The sequence below is a fragment of the Erpetoichthys calabaricus genome, chromosome 8 (assembly GCF_900747795.2).
Source record: "Erpetoichthys calabaricus chromosome 8, fErpCal1.3, whole genome shotgun sequence".
Classification (NCBI taxonomy): Eukaryota; Metazoa; Chordata; class Cladistia; order Polypteriformes; family Polypteridae; genus Erpetoichthys; species Erpetoichthys calabaricus.
Window position 1 is genome coordinate 115424591 of NC_041401.2, and position 22785 is coordinate 115447375.

General features: G+C 37.3%; 1 protein-coding gene across 1 annotated transcript in view; it reads right to left on the reverse strand.

The window, feature by feature from the left end:
* Window positions 1–22785, reverse strand: part of cep104 (centrosomal protein 104) — a 203366-nt gene that overhangs the window by 143189 nt on the left and 37392 nt on the right. The window contains exons 6-10 of the mRNA XM_028807321.2: window positions 17486–17548; window positions 15040–15116; window positions 2829–2997; window positions 2569–2724; window positions 2121–2333 (exon numbers count right to left, since the gene is read on the reverse strand). Of these exons, the coding sequence (XP_028663154.2) occupies window positions 2121–2333; window positions 2569–2724; window positions 2829–2997; window positions 15040–15116; window positions 17486–17548 (678 nt within the window). The remainder of the gene's footprint in view (window positions 1–2120; window positions 2334–2568; window positions 2725–2828; window positions 2998–15039; window positions 15117–17485; window positions 17549–22785) is intronic.

The following is a 22785-nucleotide window of genomic DNA, read 5'->3' on the forward strand; positions in this document are numbered from 1 at the left end:
CCAATGGGTCATGGAGGTTTTGTAATGACTTCTGACGTCTAAATCAAGTCTCCAAGTTCGATGCATATCCTATACCCCGAGTGGACGAGCTCCTTGAGCAATTGGGAAACACGCATTACCTGACTACCCTTGACATGACTAAGGGATACTGGCAAATTTCCTTAGCAGCATCCGCAAAAAAAAAAAAAAAAAAAAAAACGCATTTAATACCCCTAGCAGACATTGGCAGTACAAGGTCCTCCCATTTGGACTGCACAGGGTGCCAGTGACCTTCCAGCGTCTGGTCGATAGAATGCTAAGGCCCCATCAGACCTACTGTGCCGCTTACCTCGATGACATCGTCATCTTTTCCGACACATTGGACGAACATGTACTGCAGGTCTACTCCGTCCTCCTGACGCTAGTGAAAGCCAGGCTATGGATTAACCCCAAGAACTAATTCTTTGGGTTAAACAAGGCCAAATATTTGGGCTACCTGGTGGGAGGCGTGCAGGTTAAGCCGCAGTGTTCAAAAATTCAAGCCATTCTTGACTGGCCCCGTCTGATAACCAAGCAGCAAGTACAGGCTTTCCTGGGATTAGAGATGTTACTACCGCCAGTTTGTGCTTTGGTTTTCTGAGAGAGCCACGGCCTTGATGAATTTAACAAAGAAAAGAGCCCCTTTCAATGTGGTGTGGGATGAACTAACAGAACAGGCATTCTGTGATTTAAAGATGGCCCTTACTACGGCACCTATTTTGAAGACTCCTGATTTTTCTTTCCCTTTTATTCTCCAGACCAATGCCTTAGACACAGGTTTAGATGCCGTGTTGAGCCAAAGCATCGATGGTGTTGAACACCCCGTGATGTACCTGAGCCGGAAACTGTTGGACTGGGAGACAAGGTATGCGGCGGTAGAACGGGAGGCACTGGTGATAAAGTATGTGGTGATCCAACTGCGGTACTACCTGTTAGGCTGTTCATAGGGAGTCGAATCCCCGAGTTACCAGTGGTTTTTGGACCTACAGCCATATAGGTTCATGGTCATTTATCATTGGGGTGCCCTCCAGGCGAATGCTGATGCTCTCTCTCGTGTTTACAACCTCTTACTTTAGGTCGCCTGACCCAATGGGTCTGGGCTGGGGGGGGTTGTGTCACACGCGAGCGCTTAGGAAGCAGTTTAAAGATCTAAAGAGCAGCACGAAATCACACATCAGGGGACGACGGCAGTGTGCTATACTCTTTTTCTTTATTTTGACAGGAAAGATGAAAAAACGCAGCCCTGAATTCACCTGAATGACCCTAGCCAGCAGAAAAAGTTACTTCCGGGTTTTTTCCTTCCTTTTGGTCCCCCTATGATGACGTCACCACATCTCATCTAACTCAGCGGTTCCTTTCCCAGCATTCTCGTTACATTTCTGTCCCTACAGCATTTAATGTCCGTCATTCAACATGTAAACTGTCTATACTGTGTTTTCATGACTGACCAAACTTGTGTGAAAAAAGACCGGTTCTACAGTATACGGGGACGGACTCCCCAACTCTTACAATTTGTCTTTTTGCTTCTTTTACAATGGCAAAAAGAGAATGTAAGTGAATGTGCTTGTAATTTATCAGGAAATCTGTAGCAAGATATGATGATAGCAGTCCATAAATGTTCCTTAGCCAATCTGAAACAGCTTGACCTTATTCTGTAAAAATGAATGACATGGCCCAAAACTGCAGGATGGTAGACAAAGCCAACATTTCCATTACGTTTTTACTCAAACATGACAAAGGCCAAAAAAAATAATGCTGCAAGATAAGGGAAATAAATTTCTAATTTCTGTCATTTTCAAAATTTGTTGTGGTACACTGGAAATGTACACTTGCAGAGTACACTAACACATAAAAGATACCCTTCCAAAGCTACAAATTACTAAATTAGTTTATAATTAAATATTTTTGTACTACAAATAATGCAGAGCTACACAAACCTGTTACTTTAAAATGAATACTTTTTCCTTATTAACTATACCCACTAGGACTACTGCTATTCTTCAAATAAATAAGTACATGAGAATAAGATAAATACTACATACAATGCATATAAAAATAAGTGACATAGCTCAATCACACAGTATATAGACCAATCTTCTTACATTAATCTTGGGAACTACTTTTTTAACTGGAGTTGTTGGAGGCGTTGGTGTTTTGGATGAAGGGTTTGAAGGAGCAGTCTCTGGCTTAGACTCAGTATGTTGCTCTATTTCCTTTTCTGGTTTGTACTGTACTGGTGTTGGCTGTTCAGAGCCCTGTGGCTGGGGAGAAGGATAACTGAGAGGCTCTGGCAAGAAATCAGATGCTCTGCGTATCTGCAAGTAAAAAAATAAAAATTTTGTAAAGCATTATGCTAAATTAATTCAATTTCATTTTAGTGTTTAGTATATGCATTAGTGGAAATACTGTACTTCAAATTACACAGTGCAAGAATAAAAATACAATTATTTAAATTAAGCTATTCACTTAAATGTAACAGACAATGCTTCATAAGTAGTTATGTAAACCTTATAACAGTACACAACAAATTATTTAAATAAAAATACTGACCACCGCAGTATCCAGTAAATTATGTAGTTTGAGCTGCTGATAAACCTTCATACGATACTCATCCATTTGATGCTTTTTCTGTTTAGCTAAATCATAATCTTCCTTCTCTACAGCACAGCGCTTTTCCACCTCATAACGACCCAGACGTTCGCCTACCTGAAAAATAAGTTTAACATATAACATATTGTACATAACAGAGAAGACAGCTCAGTGAAAATGAAGTTCAAGACAAAGAGCTGATTGATCTATAACTAAACTACCTTTTGCAAGTCAGCAATGGCCTGCTTCAATTTCTTTGCAAGGTCATAACGTTCCATTCGAACAGCTTCCTGTTTCTTTTCATCTAGTGCTCGTATTATATGAGCCACTTCTGGATCTTGATACATATCAAAGGCAAGGTCATCCAGAGGAGAAATTAAATTGGTCTTCCTGTTAGAACATTAAAATATGAAAACATTAAGTTTTAAGGGAAAAACTAGGCTGCAGGAATTTGGATATACTTCCCGTGTTCTAGGTTATTCCAGAAGATAGGTTTATAGTTTCAAAAACTGGAACACTGACCCTTAAAATCCTGTCAGAGCCCAGATATTTGAGTTCAAGTACCATGCTGGCAGAATGGCTCTAAACTGTAGGAAACTGGCTAATTATGCAGCTAAACTAGTTGCGTCTCACAACTTCAGTATATTTCTGTAGGAATCAATTTGAAGGTTCAAATAAAGACATATGTAAGAAAGTGCAGTAGACATGGCTAAGTCAATTGAAATTTACTGCAGCATATATTAGTAAAACTGGACATGGGTCCTGGGCCAGCCTTGTAACTCTCAAGTTAATATAGGTCTCATTAACACTAGAATCCCTGAAGCCTATGAAAAAAGTCATAATCTCGGGCCACCTTAAATTCCTTTGCACCTCTCCATCAGCCCCTTTTGTTTTGCAAATGTGTTGATTAGCACAAGCAGCAAGCAGCCTGCTATCCCATCCCCCCACCGACGCAACTGAAGTTCTCCCAGCTCAAGTCTCTTTTTCTGGATGTGAGGTGCCTGGAATTGTAGAGAGTAAATAATATATTGTTATTTGGAATGCATACATTTCATGTGTGTTCCGTGTCTACAATGATCTGGATAAATGTAGGATGATAGGAAATGCAAGGCAAGAAATGCTGAACACATACCTAAAACGGAAACTTTTTCCATCTTATAGTAATAATGACGTGAAGTGTATAATGTGTGAATACTTTAGACCAGGCATGTCAAACACGCGGCCCCCGACCCACAACAGAAATCTGTGCGGCCTGCATGACAGATCCTAGTTAGCACTGAACTTGTACAAAATGATTACTATTGTTTGTGATTGAATCATTCTGCATCTTCGGTGTTACTTATTGACTTTTCTTACTTTTGCCTTCTGACAAAAGCGCGTTTTCCCATGGCATTACGGTACCGGAAACGTCATCTGCTAGTATAGCCATGAGCCTTGACCAAAGTTAATGAGCCGCAGCGTCACAACTGAAGTGCTAGGCTGCAGCAGCGGGCAGCAGGGGTGGCCTTAGGCATGTGCAAACTGTGCACCTGCACAGTGCTGCCAAATCCCAGGGGCCACCACGCCAATATACTATATTGAATATAAAACAGAAAGAGAAAATAACGACACAGCTGACGGCAATGTGGCCGAAAAACATTCTGTTTCTTGTTAATTAGTACGCTGTATTTACAAATGAGAGTCGGAGCAGTAAGCTGTATGTAGTATTATAACGTTCTGCCGTAATGAGAATATCATGGGCTGCCACTTGGTTTTCAGCACGAGGCGGCTATGCAGTGTCCGCAACGGATGTGGCCATCCGACGTGCATAAGATACCATATTGACATTGCCAGGCGAAGGGGCCACCGATTCTTTCTCTGCCCAGGGCCGCCATGAGCCTAGAGCCGCCCCTGCTAAGGCTACACTACTGACTGGGCTGCTGAGACTGGCCACTGGGCAGAACTGACCATCATGAGTAGTAATAGCTCGCATATTTTCACGTTTTTTGCTCTAGTTTCATGTAATTTTGTGCTAGTATTGTAACGAACAGTTAGTGCAGACTACAGCTGAAGATCTGAAGTGGACGCGAGAAGTTGGCAGGTGGCTTTTTGCATATCGGCTTATTTTACAATAGAAACTTTGAAGTAAACTTAGTAAAGTAAAATTTGATTTTTGGAGGATTTGTTTTCCAACTTGAATTACTGAGCAATGAATTCAGTGAGCATTTCCGTGATTTCAGTTCACACAAACAGGGCATTGCACTGTTCTCTTACAACATTGAGAAGGCGCCTGAGAATATCCAAATGGAATTGATTGAAGTGCAGTCAGATTCTATTCTGAAGGCAAAATACAACGAAGTTGGTGTGCCAGGCTTGTATGCTTACTTGCCACCCTCGTATGTGCAGATCCGTAAGTTGGCATCGACAGTACTGTCAATGTGCGGAAGCACTTACCTTTGTGAGCGATTGTTTTCGTTAATGAAAGCTACCAAAACCCCACATCGCTCAAGACTTACCGTCGAGCACCTTTCATCCCTCATAAAAGTTGCAGCTGGACAAGATTTCAAGCCTGATATTGACCCAAGTGTCGGGACAAAAGAAATAAATCTCACACTGTAAGGCTTCTATATAAGCAATGAATATAATATAATAAGGACCTAGCTAAGAGGCTAAGACTCTAATTCTACACTGTTGTATGGAGACTGTATGGAAATAAATTACTTTTCTTTAAACTTTAAACTTTAAGTGTTACATTTTTTAAAGTTTTCACTATTGGAAAGAAAGCTACAGTAACTTTGTATAATAGTATAATAGTATTTGTTACAATGCGGCCCGCTGACACACATATTGCAGTCGAAGTGGCCCACCAATGGTAGTGAGTTTGACATGCCTGCTTTAGACCAAATATCAAATACACCCAGTGTAAATTTTGTCTACTTGTAAAACTTAGTGCTGTTTATGGCCACTTTTTATAGGGGCACCCGGAAGGACTCTAGGTGCCCAATGAGCTTCTTCTGGCAGCACTTCCGAGTGTGGCTGAAGTGCTGCCAAATAGGGCCCTGCAAATATACATGTGCCCCCTGGCATGGCCACGGGCCCCAACAGGGTTGAGCTTCTATGCTCATGACCTGTGGCCCCGCTGGAAACCCCGCTGCCCTCTGTCGGCCCAGTCTTGAAAATACTCTCTCCCCCGGTCCTTCCATAATCAGGGTGTCCAGGCCAGGTAAGGGCCATAATTTACACCACGTGTTACAGACTCAAATGAAATGTATGTTTTTTTTTATATTATAGTAAGAATAATAGCAGCTCACTACTCAAAACAAGGTGCACCCATGCTCGACCGCCGCAACCTTTTGATTATAAGACAGCAGTTCTTACCTCTGCACCATCCAAGAAGACATATCAACTTTCTATTGATTGACATTTGAGCTTGGGTTTTTAATTCATTGACAGCAACATGAAAATTGAATGATTTTTTTTTCTTTGGTTATATTCTTGAATAAAAGCACACGTGTTTATTTAATATTTGGACTAAAGTCTTCACATATTATACACTTCACATCAAGTTTCTGTTTTAGGTATGTGTTCAGCATTTCTTGTCTCACATTTCCTGTCATCGTACATTTACCCAGATTGTTGTAGACATGGAACACATGAAATGCATGTGTTCCAAATAAAGATATATTATTTACCCTATACAACTCCAGGCTCCTCACACCCAGATAAAGAGACTTGAGCTGGGAGAACTTCAGCTGCCTCGGTGGGGGAAGGGGATAGTAGGCTGCATGCTGCTTGTGCTGATCGACACTTTTGCAAAACAAAACACGCTAATGGAGAGCTGCAAAGAAATTTAAGGTGCCCTGGGATTACAACATTTTTCATAGGCTTCAGGGATTCCAGTGTTAAATTCCTTCCTTGGCTGGAGTTTAGTTTAGAGTGCTGCAGAGAATGGAGCTTATACACCCTGTTTCAACAAAGTAATTACGATGAGTGCTTTGAATTTTACTTAATCTGGCAACTCATGAGTAAAGTTAACTTGTGAATAAAACTGCCAAGTTCCCCTTTATGCTTTGAATTTGTTTAGTAACTTGACCACTCTTCTACTGAAATAAAGTGTAATTTAGTCAACAAAGAGCCTTAAAATTAAAAAATATAAATTATACAGTACATGCTTGCTGTAACAACACGCCCTGCTGTCCACGCAAAGGCAGCTGTAATACTGGACACTTACTGCAGTAATTCCAAAAGGATTATGAAAAAATGGATAAATAGCTGGTACACTTACATGCTTCTATCTATACGTGAAACTTGTATGGTTAAATATTTGCTGTATATATACTTGTATGCTTACATTACTGACTATTAAATTAAATAACATATGTAAGCAGAAAATACTTCTTTACGCAATATTTTGATTTAACTCTTAATTGGAGATTAGTCTTCTTTGCTTTTCTATATCAAGAACTTTAACTTTTCCCCTATAAAACATTAGTCCATCATCAATAGAGAGCAGCATGGTGATTTTTGTTATTCCTTATTGGCAGCGTTTCATTTAAGAGTAATCCAGATCAGGAAGGAGTAAAGGATAGACCCTCTTTGTGTGGAGAAAACTGGAGCTGCAGGGTTTCTTATGTATGCTAATCAGTGATCATGGATACAGAATGTTGAGAATATTACTGCCTCACAAATAATTGATGTTTTGTGCCGAGGGTGGGCATTTTAACTATAAACTTAAGTTAATAAAAATCAACTCATTTATCTATTTGTATGCTACACTGACAAGTAATACATTTTATATTTTTTGTAATCAAGTTTGTGCTTTAGGTAAGATATTTTCGTGTATGTGAAATCCACAGACTAAGGCTGACTTTCTCCTGAGACTGAATTCTCTTGCAATCTCTTGCCTTGCAAGTAAACACCATAGGTATGTATTAGTCCTTTCTAATGATAACACAGTATATTGCACACTTAATCAGTAGTGTGTGAGTCTGATCATGTGTGTGTGTGGTGTGTGTGTGTGTGTTTTGGGGACAGTTTAACTATAAAAAGAGTTAAATATTGGCTATTTGTGAATATTCTGATCATTCTAATCCTTGATCACTGATCAACATTGCAAAGAAACAGCGCAACTCTAGTTTTTTCCTCCATAAAGAGGCTCATCCTTTCAGCAGACGGGACTCATATCCTTCCTGATGTAGATCGCCCTTTAATGAAACGCTGCCAATAAGGAATACCAGAATCACTGTGTGGCTTTCGGTCAATTAAAAACAAAAGTTTTATGAGATGAAAAAATGGGACATACTGAAGCTGCGATCAATGCTTTTGATAACTCAGCTTTTGAGAACAATCTGTCAAGGGAGGGACAAGAGGAAGCAAGTGAGGCAGGCACAACGATCTGGGGCAGGATGGATCAGGGCAAGTTGGGAGGTATCTGTGCAAGTGTTTTAAACAATGAAAAAAAAGTGCTTTGGAATCGAAGACCCAAGACCAAAACAGCGACCAAAGCTTGACAATACCTGTATAAAAAAAAGCACTTCCAAAATTACAAAAAATACTTTGTTTGAAAATGAGACATTAGTAACTTTTTTAGACAGAAATGCAGGTGAAAATACAGAATGAAAACCAGATGTTTGAGGTAACTTTTTCTTATAGAAATACAGGTATGAAAATCCAGCATGAAAATGAGATGTTACATGTAACTTTTTTATTAGAAATACAGGTATGAACACATAATAAAAACGAGGTATAGTATTAGATAAAATTTTTTTTATACAGATATACAGGTATGTACACAGAATGAAAACGAAAAATTAGATGTAATTTTTTTAAATAGAAATACAGGTATGACTACAGCATGAAAACAAGATGATTGATGAAGATGAAGGCGTGATTCCAAAATGCTTTCATCGCATCATTTTTCTTCATTCTGGAATCAACTTTTTCTAGGATTAATTTTTCTTTCAGCATAAACTGACACAGTTTTTCACTTTTTTTTTTTTTTTGTTCATCTCAAAGAAAACTTTGAGAAGCGCTATCAAACTTGAATGGTACAGTATCCACACACAACGCAACTACCTATGCAGACACTTGATGACGCACTGACTCAGAATTTGGCTATGTGTATGATGTCACACCTATAGGCTCGCTGAGCATGCCCAAAACCAGAAATTTCGCAACAGAGTGTCTCTGTTTTTGAGACAACCTGTTGCAGGGTTCCTGAAATTTGTTGCAGAAAGTGTACGAGCGACAATAAGTATTTTTTACATTGCATTATTATTGTCAGTGGCCATTTTTGGTCAAAACACGTTCATTATACTGAGATTTACATTTTGTTAAATTGAGATTCATTTAACATCATGCTCTATGAAGATTTGTCTGGGCCCTCAAAAAGTATTCATTATTCTGGAAATTTTGTTACTTCAGTATTCGCTATAACGGGATTTAACCTGTACATGTATCAACCAATGTATATATATATGAACAGATGTATTCAAAACAATGTATATATCCAAACCAATGTGTCTCAACCAATCTATATACTGTACTTCAACGGATATATTCAAACCATTGGTCACATCTAATGTATCCCAACCAATGTATGTACAGTATCTGAACCAATATATATATCTGAAGGGATGTATTAAAACCAATATATATATTCAAACCAATGTATCAAAACCAATATATATATATCTGAACCAATTTATACATTTACGAACAGAATGGCCCCTCATACAGTATATATGTTTTAAATTTTTTTTTCATATACTGTACAATATACACACATAAATAAAATAATAGCTGGCCTGGTTCATGATAAAATATGAATTATTTGTCCAGCAATTAAATCAAACTGCAGAAGCATTATCTATTTGAAATTAATTCAAAAGGGTTGAAAATGCAGTACATAACAGTATTAGCTGCATAAAGTTGCATTACAGGTAAAACAATATCATCTATATATATAAAATCCCCATGTGCGTCCAGGTGTCCGTGTGTGGGTGTCTTCTGATGAAGTGCGCATGCGCGGGACACGGTGCGATGCGCGAGATTACTGTCAGAGAAAGTTAGAGGCGTTTTACGGAAATACAAACCAGTATTACTGCGAGAGGAAATTAAAGGTACACAATACAGTGACGCGTATTACAGCCACATACAAGCCAGTATTACTGTCAGAGGAGATTAAAGGCATATTACCGACGCGCACGCCTGTATTACAGCCAGAGAAAATTAAAGGTATATTACGGACGTACAAGCCAGCGGACGTACAAGACGGTATCCTTCAATAAGGGCGCGCACAAAAAGGCGAGCCTCAAAAGGGCGACCTCAATTGGGCGCAGCGAATAAAGGCACGCGTAAATAAAGGTCTGCACCTTTGTTGCTTTTCACATATTCCAGAGCCATTTGAACTAAATTATCTACGAACGCCTTTATTCGCCGCGCTCAATTGAGGTCGCCCTTTTGAAGCTCGCCATTTTGTGCACGCCCTTATTGAATAGAGCCATACAAGACAGTATTACTGTCACAGAAAATTAAAGACACACAATACACGGCAGCAGCCCACAAAGAATGGTCAGCTCAGCAAGTAAACATCAACAAAAGAAAGGCTGAAAGAAAGAAAAATACGACCAACAAAAAGAATGAGGTCAAAGTCCCTTGCCATTTAATATAGACTGTTCCTACTAATGTTTATGCACTACTGTTCTAGCGCCCTTTATTGTAACAGGCTAAATGACTAGTCAATATATATTAGACCTAGAATTGAACCTTGTGGTAACTGGAAGATTCAGGTGTTTTTACTCTAATACACATCCATTATCTAAAAATGAAATGTTATGAAGTACAGTACACCAGTACAATTGAAGCATTTAATAAAGACACTGCAGTAAATTAATGACACTTCATTTTATTAATGAAGCCATTTTTTTACCATGAGAAAACTGAAGTGAAAATGTGGAAATGGAAGGTGGAATGAATGGGACAGATATGACAGAAGCTGTTTTACTGCAGTTGTTAAAATGTAAGAATGTAAATAGATTGTGGTTATTTGTAAAAAATATCCATCCATCCATCCATTTTCCAACCCGCTGAATCCGAACACAGGGTCACGGGGGTCTGCTGGAGCCAATCCCAGCCAACACAGGGCACAAGGCAGGAACCAATCCCGGGCAGGGTGCCAACCCACCGCAGGACACACACAAACACATCCACACACCAAGCACACACTAGGGCCAATTTAGAATCACCAATCCACCTAACCTGCATGTCTTTGGACTGTGGGAGGAAACCAGAGTACCCGGAGGAAGCCCGCGCAGACACGGGGAGAACATGCAAACTCCACGCAGGGAGGACCCGGGAAGCGAACCCGGGTCCCCAGGTCTCCCAACTGTGAGGCAGCAGCGCTACCCACTGCGCCACCGTGCCGCCCTTGTAAAAAATATGTTTGGTGCAAACAAAAAATGAAGAGTTGAGGCTGAAGGCTTTAAAGAGATACTGTATTTTAAGTGCAAGAGGAAAAGAAGTGATGACAAGAAGTTTCCTGCTCAAATCAAATTCAAATACTTGCAGAGAATAGCTACAGTAAGTGGAGCTGTGCCAGACTAGCACATGAAATTAGCCATAAAGCCTCACACACTGGCATTTTCAGCACAGCTATTTGAAAAATTTGTCTTCATGAATTTTGTATATTTTACAGTACCCATTGCAACCTTTTATTGTTTTTAATCAGTAACATACATATTGTATGGGGAATTTTGTGCAATATCTGCATTTTGTGTTTATTTAATTTTTAATTATTTAATAAATTATTGTTTCTTTCATTTAAACACAGTAATCACATAGAAAATGAACCAATTACCTATTTACTAATATTTAAACAAATCTATATATAGCACTGCTAATAATGTTTGTGATGTGCCATCTGTTGATATATATTTTGCCATATGTGTAATAGTTCAAAGCATTTTTCATTTCAATTAAGGGTGCATTACAAACATTAGCACCACTGTTAAAAATCCTATAGTGAATTGCGACAACAGACAAACTGAAAACTATAACTTAAGAAAAAACTGGTACTTCCATAAAAGACATTTTCTTTCTGTACTTGCCATTAATGTTTGCAATATGCCATGGTTTTTAATTTATAATGTGCATACAAATAAAATGCATTGTACTTTTAGTTTTCAGCTGTTTGGGAATGTAAACAAGATTCAAATCAATCTATAGAAATATATATATATATAGTGTATACATACACATATATACATACACACATATACACTTAAGCACACACATATACTGTCACGCACGAGCACTTGGGAAGCAGCTGATCGACCCGGTTTGTTGCGTAAAACGTCCCGCGAGGGAGCTACGGCAGTGTACTAATCCCTGTCTCTTTACTTCTTCAGAAAGGCCAAGGTGGGAGAGCCGTAAAGAGTGCCCGGACGAATCAAGGAAACGCACACTTCCGGGTTCATTTATAGCCTCTGACGAACCCTGATGACGTCAGACTCCCAGAATCCATCTCGACACTTCCTAGCATCCCTCCACTTTATTTCCTGTCCGCCCTTATAAAATGTCCGTCCTCCCTATTTTAATTGTCTTTTTTGAGTTACTGAAACCTAAACTGACCTTTGATTTACAGTATACGGGGCAAAAAACCCCAACCCTTATCCTGTTTTGTGTATTCTTTTCACAATACATAATATTCTCAATCTTGCTCTTAATCCAGGTTAAGGGCCATAGGGTGTCAGAGTCTTTCTCTGATTCACTAAGTACAATGCAGGAAAAAGCCCAGAACAAGGAACCGGTCCATTGCAGATTTCACTCATATAAACACCAACACAGGGTCAATTTGCAATCACCAGTTAACCTAATGTGCACTCCAGTATGCATATGGTAAGAAAACTATCATACCTGGAGTAAAAGCAAATGAGTAGATGGCAAGTAAAAGCAAACTCCACACTAAATGAAAAATCAGGACTGTGCTCCCCTCGACTTTCTTGTATACTGAGAAAGTCATCAGAACTTCATCAGAACCACTTCCAGTTGCGCAAAATTTCTCAAATATCATATCTCTCTGTTTCTCATCAAAACTAATTGATAATATCGACACACAATCATTTATCTCTGTTTATAATTAAACTTTATATTAAAATGATATTTTCACACTTAGGGAGGTCAAAAATGGTGGTGGAATTTTTTCATGATTACATATGTATTACCAAAATTGGATAACCAGATTTCATTACTTTTTTTGCACATTGATTGATGTTTATCCAGCGTAAAATAAACTATATGGCACATTGGAAAAGGAGTTTTTAAAGGATGGGGACCCAAAAACAAGTTCTAACTTAGGAAGTAAAATTCCCATCAGACAGCAAGAAAGTGATGGTGCTGATGGGAGGAAGCTGTTACCAATGTGCAAAGTTTTGTACTGGCCAAAGTGGGGAGGATTTCATCTAAGAATACAAGTATAGCATTTTCCTCTTAACTAATCTAGAAAACAATTGTATTATCTCACTGGCTTACAGCTTTTGTCTAAGACTATGTTGTTTTTTCTTCAAACCTTTAAAAAACGTATAAACTCTAAATCATGCTTTTTAAGTGAGTTCTGTCATTGCAAAATCACATGTAAAATGACGTTAAACTTCACTCTCAATTAATTTCTGGAAGTCCTCCTTCATTAATCTACAGTAGCCTTATTTGAACTTTCAGCAATGCACATCAAAACATCATCTGGCTCCAGTTTAGAGAAGGGGCAAGCTGGTGTGTGTTTGATGGCAGGCTGGTGGACCGGTGATCTGCACTGTGTTCCTAATCTTAGCCCTTAATTCTTCCCCTTACTATTTCTTCCCTTACCTTTGAGGCTCACTGTGCCTGTTACTCCTCTCTCCTCAGTTTATACTGGAATCTCTAACTTTGAATCCTAAAACTTTTTTTTTTTCGGTAGAGTCTTAGGTGGTATTTGAAATTATATATGCTATTTTAAGCAGGGTTCTACAGAGTTCACAAAACTGGAGAAATTTCTGTTGGAAAAAAATAACATGGTTTTTACTGCTGCTGAAACTCAAGTAAAACAAAAAGGTAATACTCCAGGGTATGTGGAGAACAGATCCCAACTCAATTACATATATTTGGTCATACTCAAAAGTATAGTAATAATTGAAAATAAATAAATATAGCTTTTAACACAAGTACATTTTAATATACCTTTCCTGTAGCTGCTATTAAAAAGCAATTACTCAAAAATACCTCTGAAAAGTGTCTCAAGCATATGAATAATTGATTAAGAAGATTTATATAATAGGCAACATTTTCTCTAAAGCTGCAGTCAGAGAGATTTAGCACATACTGGAAAACAGATTAAGATTCTTCATCAAGATACTACTTTACCTGGTGACAGATATTCAGTACTATTAATTGCTTCTGACATAGGGAAGTTTACAATGCCCTTTCTTTTGTATTTAAAATCAACTGCTGGTGTACTGTAAACAGTTCACTTTTATGTGCAAAAATAATAGTGTAAATATGCACATAAAAATGAAGTGTTTAGTAAGAATTTGGTACTTAACAATGTAAGAATGGAAAAAATAACTGTGGTACTTCAAAATGGTACACCAAGAAAAAAAGGCTGAGAACATCTGTGTTAAAGAGTATTTTAACACCTAAAATAAAGGTAACATTTTGGTTGAGAACATCTGTGTTAAAGAGTATTTTAACACCTAAAATAAAGGTAACATTTTTGTAGATGGGAAGGAAGCAAAAATATCCAAACATAGAGTGCTGGGTTTTAAAGGACCCAGAAAATAAACAAATATCCAGATAGATAGATAGATAGATAGATAGATAGATAGATAGATAGATAGATAGATAGACAGACAGACAGATAGACAGACAGACAGACAGACAGACAGACAGACAGACAGACAGACAGAGATAGATAGATAGATAGATAGATAGATAGATAGATAGATAGATAGATAGATAGATAGATAGATAGATAGATAGATAGATAGATAGATAGATAGATTCTAATCTTAAGACTAGTAATAAGTAAAAAAACACAAAAAGAAAGAAACAAAAAATGAGAAATACACAGTTTCTGTAAAAGGCTGGGAAGGAAGAGGAAGATATCAGTCTCCTCAATGAGACACATAAAAGTTAAAGGAGTAATAAACTAGCAGTAACATAAACATAAAGCTACTGTCACAGTAAACATATTTTATTAATTTTTTTCATTCCTGTCTAAGGTAGTATCAAAGCAGACTAAACTATCCAGGAGTAATATTTTTTGCATATTAAGTTATACATGCTGTCTGTGCCACATACTCTACAACAACTGAAGACAAAATTCATTCATCAAAATCCACAAAAAAAACTGGCAAGACTGATTGACATATATTGACAATATAAATAAAGAAAAATAACAAACAAACAACAATAATAGCTTACCCCATGTAAGTTGCATCAACAGATGAGTCATTATTTGAGTTATTAAGATAATGTTCAATAAGCTGTTCCCGTGTGGGCTAAAAGAAAATTTAAAAAAAATCTCTTTAGCAAATACCATGATTTGAAACAGTTAAATATTTCCTATATCTACCACAAATAATATGATTGTATAAACACTTAACTGATGGAAAACATAATGTTGTGAGAAAGAATGTTAAATAGCTTTATCTGGTACTGAGATCCATTTAAAACTTTTACATTGCTGGTACAATTTTAACTCTCCTTGCTGGATTTTTTTATCACTCTTTCTCCCTCAACCTATCTTCTGAATTTCATCTCTTACTCCATCCCTGTTATATATGTTTGTCAGTCACTCTTCCAATTTAATCTTTTTAATGTTAACACATTGGGGTTTCAATTAATACTGGAACTGTTGCAAATAAGGGAGTGAATTGATTTTAATTGTTTAATCATTGCAGTGGCAGTACAATCCGGGATTGCTCTGGTTGGATGCAGGCTGCACATTTGTCAGTGATAGTAATGATTAGTGTTTGCTAATATGGAAGCCACATGGCAATTAAGTATGGACCAGTTGTGCATGTTTAAAAAGGGAGCTGAGATGGTGTGGAGGATGAAAAATTGAAAGGAAGGAAAGGTTGAAGAGAGTGTTAGGGTTTGCACTGACAAGCCTGAAGTGAGCACAACACATGGCTCTCTGTTCAAATTGTGCTGTACAGTATATAGCTTAAAGTTAATTCAAAATGCTGAATGCTGCAAGAATCATTACTACAGCTAGAAAGAACAACTGCTGTACATAAATTCTGTTCTTAAGTATTTACATTAGCTTCCAGTGAAGCAAAGCTGATTTCAAAATCAGTATGAAACTTTAAAATGGCCTATACAGGCCCTGTTTTCCTCCTATGTGTACTTATACAAATTGGAGCACACATTAAGATTTCAAGATTTCAGAATACTAAAGATTCCAAGAATTTATAAAACAGTGGGAGGTTGAACTTTAAAATGCAGGGCTCCAAAGCTGTTGAACAATCCTACTTCTTGTATAGAGATACCCCTTCCATCTCTGTGTAGGTTAAACAAGGTTGAAAAAGTTGATTATAAAATATAGGAGCAAAAGATAAGAGCTTCAATATCTTAAAATGTTTCCTGCATTGGTTATGTAACTTTAGCATGGAGTGGATGACTGGGTTGCTGGTAAATTGACACAAATTCATTGTTTACCAGTTTTGGCTTTTTAAATTCATTGAAAACCCACTAGCTGCAACTACAACTCAAAACTCCGGCTTAGACAATTCACTGCAAATCATTTGTGAACCAATAATGGCAACCTGCAACCCACAGGCAGCACAACCCAGCGGTTGAGAAACACTACCTTACACAGACCCACAGTGTGTATTGGTAGTTAAAGTATATGTATCAGTGATGACCACCAAACGCACAAAGCCTAAACTGCAATATGTTGTACACACTCCCCATTTTCCTAACTAGTATTTCTATGTGTCAATTCACTTTCATATACACACAAACATACTGCATATTCTAACTATATTAGAGGTAATGGGAGCAGAGAAACAGAGGTAAGAATTATGTATTTTGCTACATTTGTCTATAGTGTTAATTGGCCATGCAAGTAAGAATTTCACTGTACCCTACTACTACTGCTTTCTGAATCTCTTTTTACTTATTCACAGAAATGAAAAGCACACATGTGAACAATGTTACCAACTGCAATTAAATAATAAGTTTGTGATTAAAAAAATGTGAGTGGAAGAAATAAGCTTTCAAATAGAAGGACAAAAACAACGAAAACAATAGCTTAAAAACAAATACAGTACAATAGGATACCTTATTGTAAGTCAATGCAGATGTTGTTTTTTTTTTTTGCTCAATATTGTATTAGATCAAAAGCAGAATAATAATATGCAACATAAAAAGAGACAATCAAAAAAGTAAAACAGCCAAGTCTAAATGACTATAACCTATTCTATCTCAAATAAGCCAGGGTTTTTTTTATTATGTAATAACTAAGTCACCAAGGTTAAAGGGAACACTTTCAGAGTGTACCACTACAAAAGAAAGACAGCATTATTAAGAGAAAACAATATGATGGAATACATGAAACCATGATTTAAAAACCTAAATAGCTTTCAAAAGGAATTGCTGAAGGCAACATTAATCCATGATGCATATAATTATAGAAGAATGCAGCAATGATGTAAGAGACAGCAAGTAGCAACTGAATTGTCACAAAGAGGTGTACAATTTCTATGGGTTCGGCTATTTTAAAGGAATTTCCACTCTGACCTTTGAGAATAAAAAGATAACCATCAAGAGAGAAATGGAACTCAAGCTATAGAAAATGTGGTGAATGAGTTAAAAACATGATAGCATTCACTTAAACCCCTGTAAAAAATACAAGAAAACTTACAGTGTTTTCCATTTCACTGGTGTGAACAGGATCACCAAGGACATTAACTGCCACAAGGGCAACCTGAAAAGACACAAAGGAAAACAGATACTTAAACATTTTCTTATAAAGCTCTAGAAATGCAACATTAAATAAGAAAACTTGTTGGAGATCCCCCTGCAAAATATGAATAAAAGATCTTTAGCAACTTACCACACATTTTTATCATTTAAGGGTAAAAGACAATGACTATTCAACTGAGACTTACACACACTTTTTTTCCATTTTCACTAGCTACCATTTTAGATTTGTCATATACTGTATACCTTCTCAGTACACATATGTACAAAGCCAGCTATGAAGAAATCCCACAAAAATGTGTGTTAGGAAATTAAAAAATAAAATAAAATAAAGTGCAGGTCCATAATCTTAGTCTTTATCATTGGCTATACCACTTATGGATTGTTGAGATTTCCATTGTAATACAGCCTTATATGGCAGTTTAATATAATAGTAATAGTAAGAATGTTACTGTTTTTTTTTTTTTATTTCACTGTAAGAAAGCAAAATGGTAGTTTGTTTTTTACCTTGTCATATATATCTTTACAATCAGTAATAAATACCTTATGCACTAAGGGGTTTTTGGCATTATGTACCCAAAAATAAATGGCTATTACTCATTTATTGCAATAAAGGAGCTGCATATGGCTATACAGCAGCAATTACAACACTTCAAATTTTTAAAAGAAAGTATATGATTAAAAAACTTTGTTTATACCAATATTAACTAAATAAAACATAAAAAATGGTGCTTTAGAGATTTTTCTCTAAAAAACTACATTTTACAGTACTGTACATAATTTTCTTTTGTGCCTCAATCTGTCAGTTATCATTGTACCAAGTTTAGAAGTCATATTCCATAGCACTGCAAAGTTAAACTATTTGGCACAAGGTGTCCCCATGTTTGGAAACATAGTGTCCCTTTTTTCAATCATTAAGTCTCTTGAACCTAAACAATCTCTCAAAATAAGTATTGCAATTGCAGTTAAATATTTTTTTAATTTTTAGAAATAAATATACATATACACACACTCTGTATCACACTGAAGCAACAGGTAAATTGTGACCATTTAAGTATAACTATGTATTCATCTAAACCTTTACTTTCAAAATTATTTTTCATGCCAGCATTTGAAACAATTCCTGCCTACAACTAAACACAGCAAATCCATACATTTTGTACAACAGATTGGTGTTTTGTGCTGCAATTCACATATCTTCTACTGCCTTCTGTTGAAATTACCCCACTGAAGTCCATGACATTTTAATTTATTTATTTTTCTTCTTGTTGCTTTTTTCATGCATTTCATGTCTGGAATATATTGTGTGCTGGATTACAGGGGTGGGGACAATGCCTATGCTGGTAGCCCTGGGCACAACACAGGAAACGGGCAGCCCCGAGTGCAGAGTTAATCATACAGACACATACACCTAAACCAATTTTTCTCAGCCACTTTTCAGTCACAGGAGGCCATCACCAGCTGACAGGCACGTGAGACCAGTTTGCAATATAATCCCACCACCCACATTTCCACTGTGATGGCAACGAAAGGATCCACACAGCCTTATGTGATTTCTTTATTCCTTTAATAATCACGTTCCCTTCAACCCCACTGAACCTATGGCCATTGTTCAATTTTATTTCCCTTCTGTAATCGTGCTTGTTTCTCCCTACCCTGGGGTGTGGCGTTGGTGGAGAAGCAGGCACGATAAGAAACGGGATAGAAAATACTATACAGCACTGTCTCTCTCTTTGGTGGTTTCGGGCAGTGGGAATTATACCATGAACAAGTCACCAGCTGAAACTATTTTTTTTTCCTCATATGCTCACAACACAGCAACACAAGTGGTGTGATACAGTGACATTTGATTTGGTAGGGGTAGGTCTTTGCGTGAAAGTTCCAGAAGCACAAGTAAAGCATAACAATTACTCATCGCTGCACTAAGAAACATTGCCAGCATAATAAGTTGAACTTGAAACAGCACTGCTTAGAAAACTAGCATAGGGAGAACATTCAGCAGACAGCATTCAGGTATGGTACTTGAACCTATAATGTCTGATCTGCACGCCACAACGTTTCTATTGTCATATCAAGCAGTACTTGCAAATCAAGTGTAGCCTTAAGTACTTCATCAAACACGTCATTCTCAATAAAGTCAAAACTTTTTTCAAAATCTGACTCGAGCTGTGTGCATAATGGTTTGCAAAGATGAGCTGTTAAATAGGCATAATATTTACTGCAGTTTACAAACAGCTGTGATGTGTAGTACAAATGACCAATGATAGACGACTATATTGTACATCATTAAAATGCTCTGAACTTCAGCTATCTAATGGTAATGAGCCTTTCGTTGTATGTAGCTTGATGTACAGTGTGATATTTGACAAATTAGACTAACTCAGCTGTGATGCGCTGCTCGCCTCAGGGTAAATGTGTACAAATCCCATATTTTACTAATGAATGGAAAACAGACAACATGGAAACGTATGATTTATTTGAAAGAAAACACCTATGAGTATTTCAAAATATCTTTATTGCTATTGATTGACTAGTGAGTTTACTGCATCGTACACAAACAACTTTAAAATATGGTTGTGTTGCCTGCAGGCCACCTTGTGCATAAGAGTTTAAATGCAGTACATGCTGTGCAGTTAATACTGATGTTTATGCACTGGCACATGTAGACGCTACAGTTAAATACTTTCATATAATGAAAGATACCTCATTAAATATAGAAACAATTACATGCTGCAGCCTGTAGGGGGCATCTTACGGCCTCCAAATCCTTGACACAACTTTACAGACATGGTTTCAGTGCAAATAAACAGTTTTACTTTACAACTGCATTGCACAGGTATCTTTCTTTCACAGTCCAAAACTATAACACATCTCTTTCTCTCAATCCTCTATGGAGAGCTTAGTCTGTCTCCACTCCCGACTGACTTTTCAAGTGGAGAATGATGATCTCTTTTATGCTTAACCCAGGAATACTTCCGGCATTAAGGAGGAAGCACGCCTATCTGCACCCACAGAGTTCAGCGGGGCAGCCTCACAGAAATGCAACTCCTAGGATGCCCCGTAGACACATGAATGGGCATACTGGATCATGAATGCTGCCATTTAGCGTGTTGGGAGAGCATGCACTCTTAGGTGGTAATCTACCCCTGTTCATCCACTACAGTGGCCTCCCTGCCAGGTAAGGGTACAGGGTTTATCCCAGCCAGGATGTCAACCCAGCCCTACTGTCTGTCACAACAAATATGCACAGCTTGGAACATTGCAGTTTCCCTGCCCTGGGCAACTGATCATGAAAAAAAACATTTCTTAATTTGAAGGTACTAACCTTTGTAAATGTAAATGTGTAAAGAATATATTCACTTCCTAGGTAACAGGACAATTAAATAAATTTACAAAAGCTAATGATTTAATATGTCAAGGGCTGGTACAGTGTTTTCTAAACAGGATGTTGCAACAACAACAATTATCCAAAAGTAAGATTCAAATGGTCATACCACAAGTAAGTACTGTACATATTCCAAAATATTCCAACATATCTCAAACATTCTTGTTGCTGCATAGTTTAGGTTTTATTATATATTTATTCTTGGAAATTATTTACTTGCATGCTAACAGTGCATTTGAAAATCATGACATAGTGATTCACAAATACCAGATTTTTTGCAAACACAAAGTGCAGGTAGCACAGAAAAAAATCTTCACAAAATCACTCATAATTGATTAAACACATTAAGAATAAAGCCGGTGGACAAAAGATTAGATTTGTGGGAACAAATTCAACTTAATACTTTCCAGGAACGTGTGATTAATGAGTAACACAGAGAACTAAACCAAAATTGCTTTCTCTTTTTTCCACATTTACACTTACAGCAAAATGTAGTGTAGTGTTTACCTTAATATTTACTTCCATTGCTGCTAAATGAGGAAGATGAATGAATGACATAATACTGTTCAAAATGAGACAACAAAATGACCAAGCTGTCAATTTGCAAAAGTGGTTAAAAACATTAAGTTAGGTAAAGTAGTGAGTGGTGTCAAAAATGTTGACAGAAGCAGGTGGCCCTGGAGTTAAATGGCTGACTGACCTGTGCAACATAGTTTATGTTTCTTAATGATTGGAAAAAAGGGTGCTTAATACAGTACCCAGACAGAAGAGCGATCCATTGGATTGTGGATCAAACTGAGTAAGTTTTTAGAATAGGTAATGAAGATGGTTGACAGCGTATTAGAGAAACGAATCCAGGATCAAGTGAAAAGGAAAGGAGATTTGGTTTAATACCTTTTATTGTCAGGCAAATGGAAAGAAGCTGGATTATGCATTTGCAGAAAGGAGAAAGCTTTTCACAGCTTGTCTTAAAAGGAAGTGAGGTGAGAAAGTTAGGTGTAGGCAGATGGTATCACCACAGACATTAACCAGTATAAAAAGAAACACATACAGTGGTCAAAACACGACACTATATAGTTAAAGTCTGAAGTGAAGGGGAGTGTGCAGCAGGAATAGACTATACGCTTGTTGCTTTCATTTAAGTGATAAATGTCATGACCAGAGAAGTGTATGAAGGATTGCCTTGGGTGCTTTTATATTCTGATGATCTCATATTGTTGGCAAAATGTGAAATAGATCTGTGGGAAAGATACTGAAATTGAACAGAAATTTGGTAGCAAAATGTCTCAAGGTAAATGCAGGAAAGACCAACATAATGGGTGGGGGTCATGGGACTAGAGGACTGGAAGAGGTGAGTGCATCACCATGAAATACTTCAACTACAGGTGTTGGGAGAAACTTAGTTCAATGTACAGGCTATCAGGAGTGGGTGCATAAAAGATGTAATGGTGTGAAGGGTAGTCTGCAGGGAGTGAATATGATCTTTGTTTGTAGAAAGTAAGCAGAGGGGTACAGAATGCTAAAGTGGTAAGTATAAATTTAGATCACAGCATAGCTTTGTTCAGGAGAAAGCAGTCAATGAAAAACCTGGAAGTGCTGAATTTGTGACTTAACAAAGAAATCCTGAGAGAGAGGGACAGGTCTTTAATTTATAAGCTTGATTCAGTTATGTTACACTTATGAGCAAGTGCATATTTTGTATATAAGTGGTTTATAATGCAACATTTTAGCCAAAATGCTCTTTTGGAGCATAAACCTAGAAACCTGACAGGTAGACTATGCAAAACAAATATCTTAATATTTTTTTATGGATGTTTTGATATTGTTTGCTGTGGCTCAGCATTGGTCCCTAATGA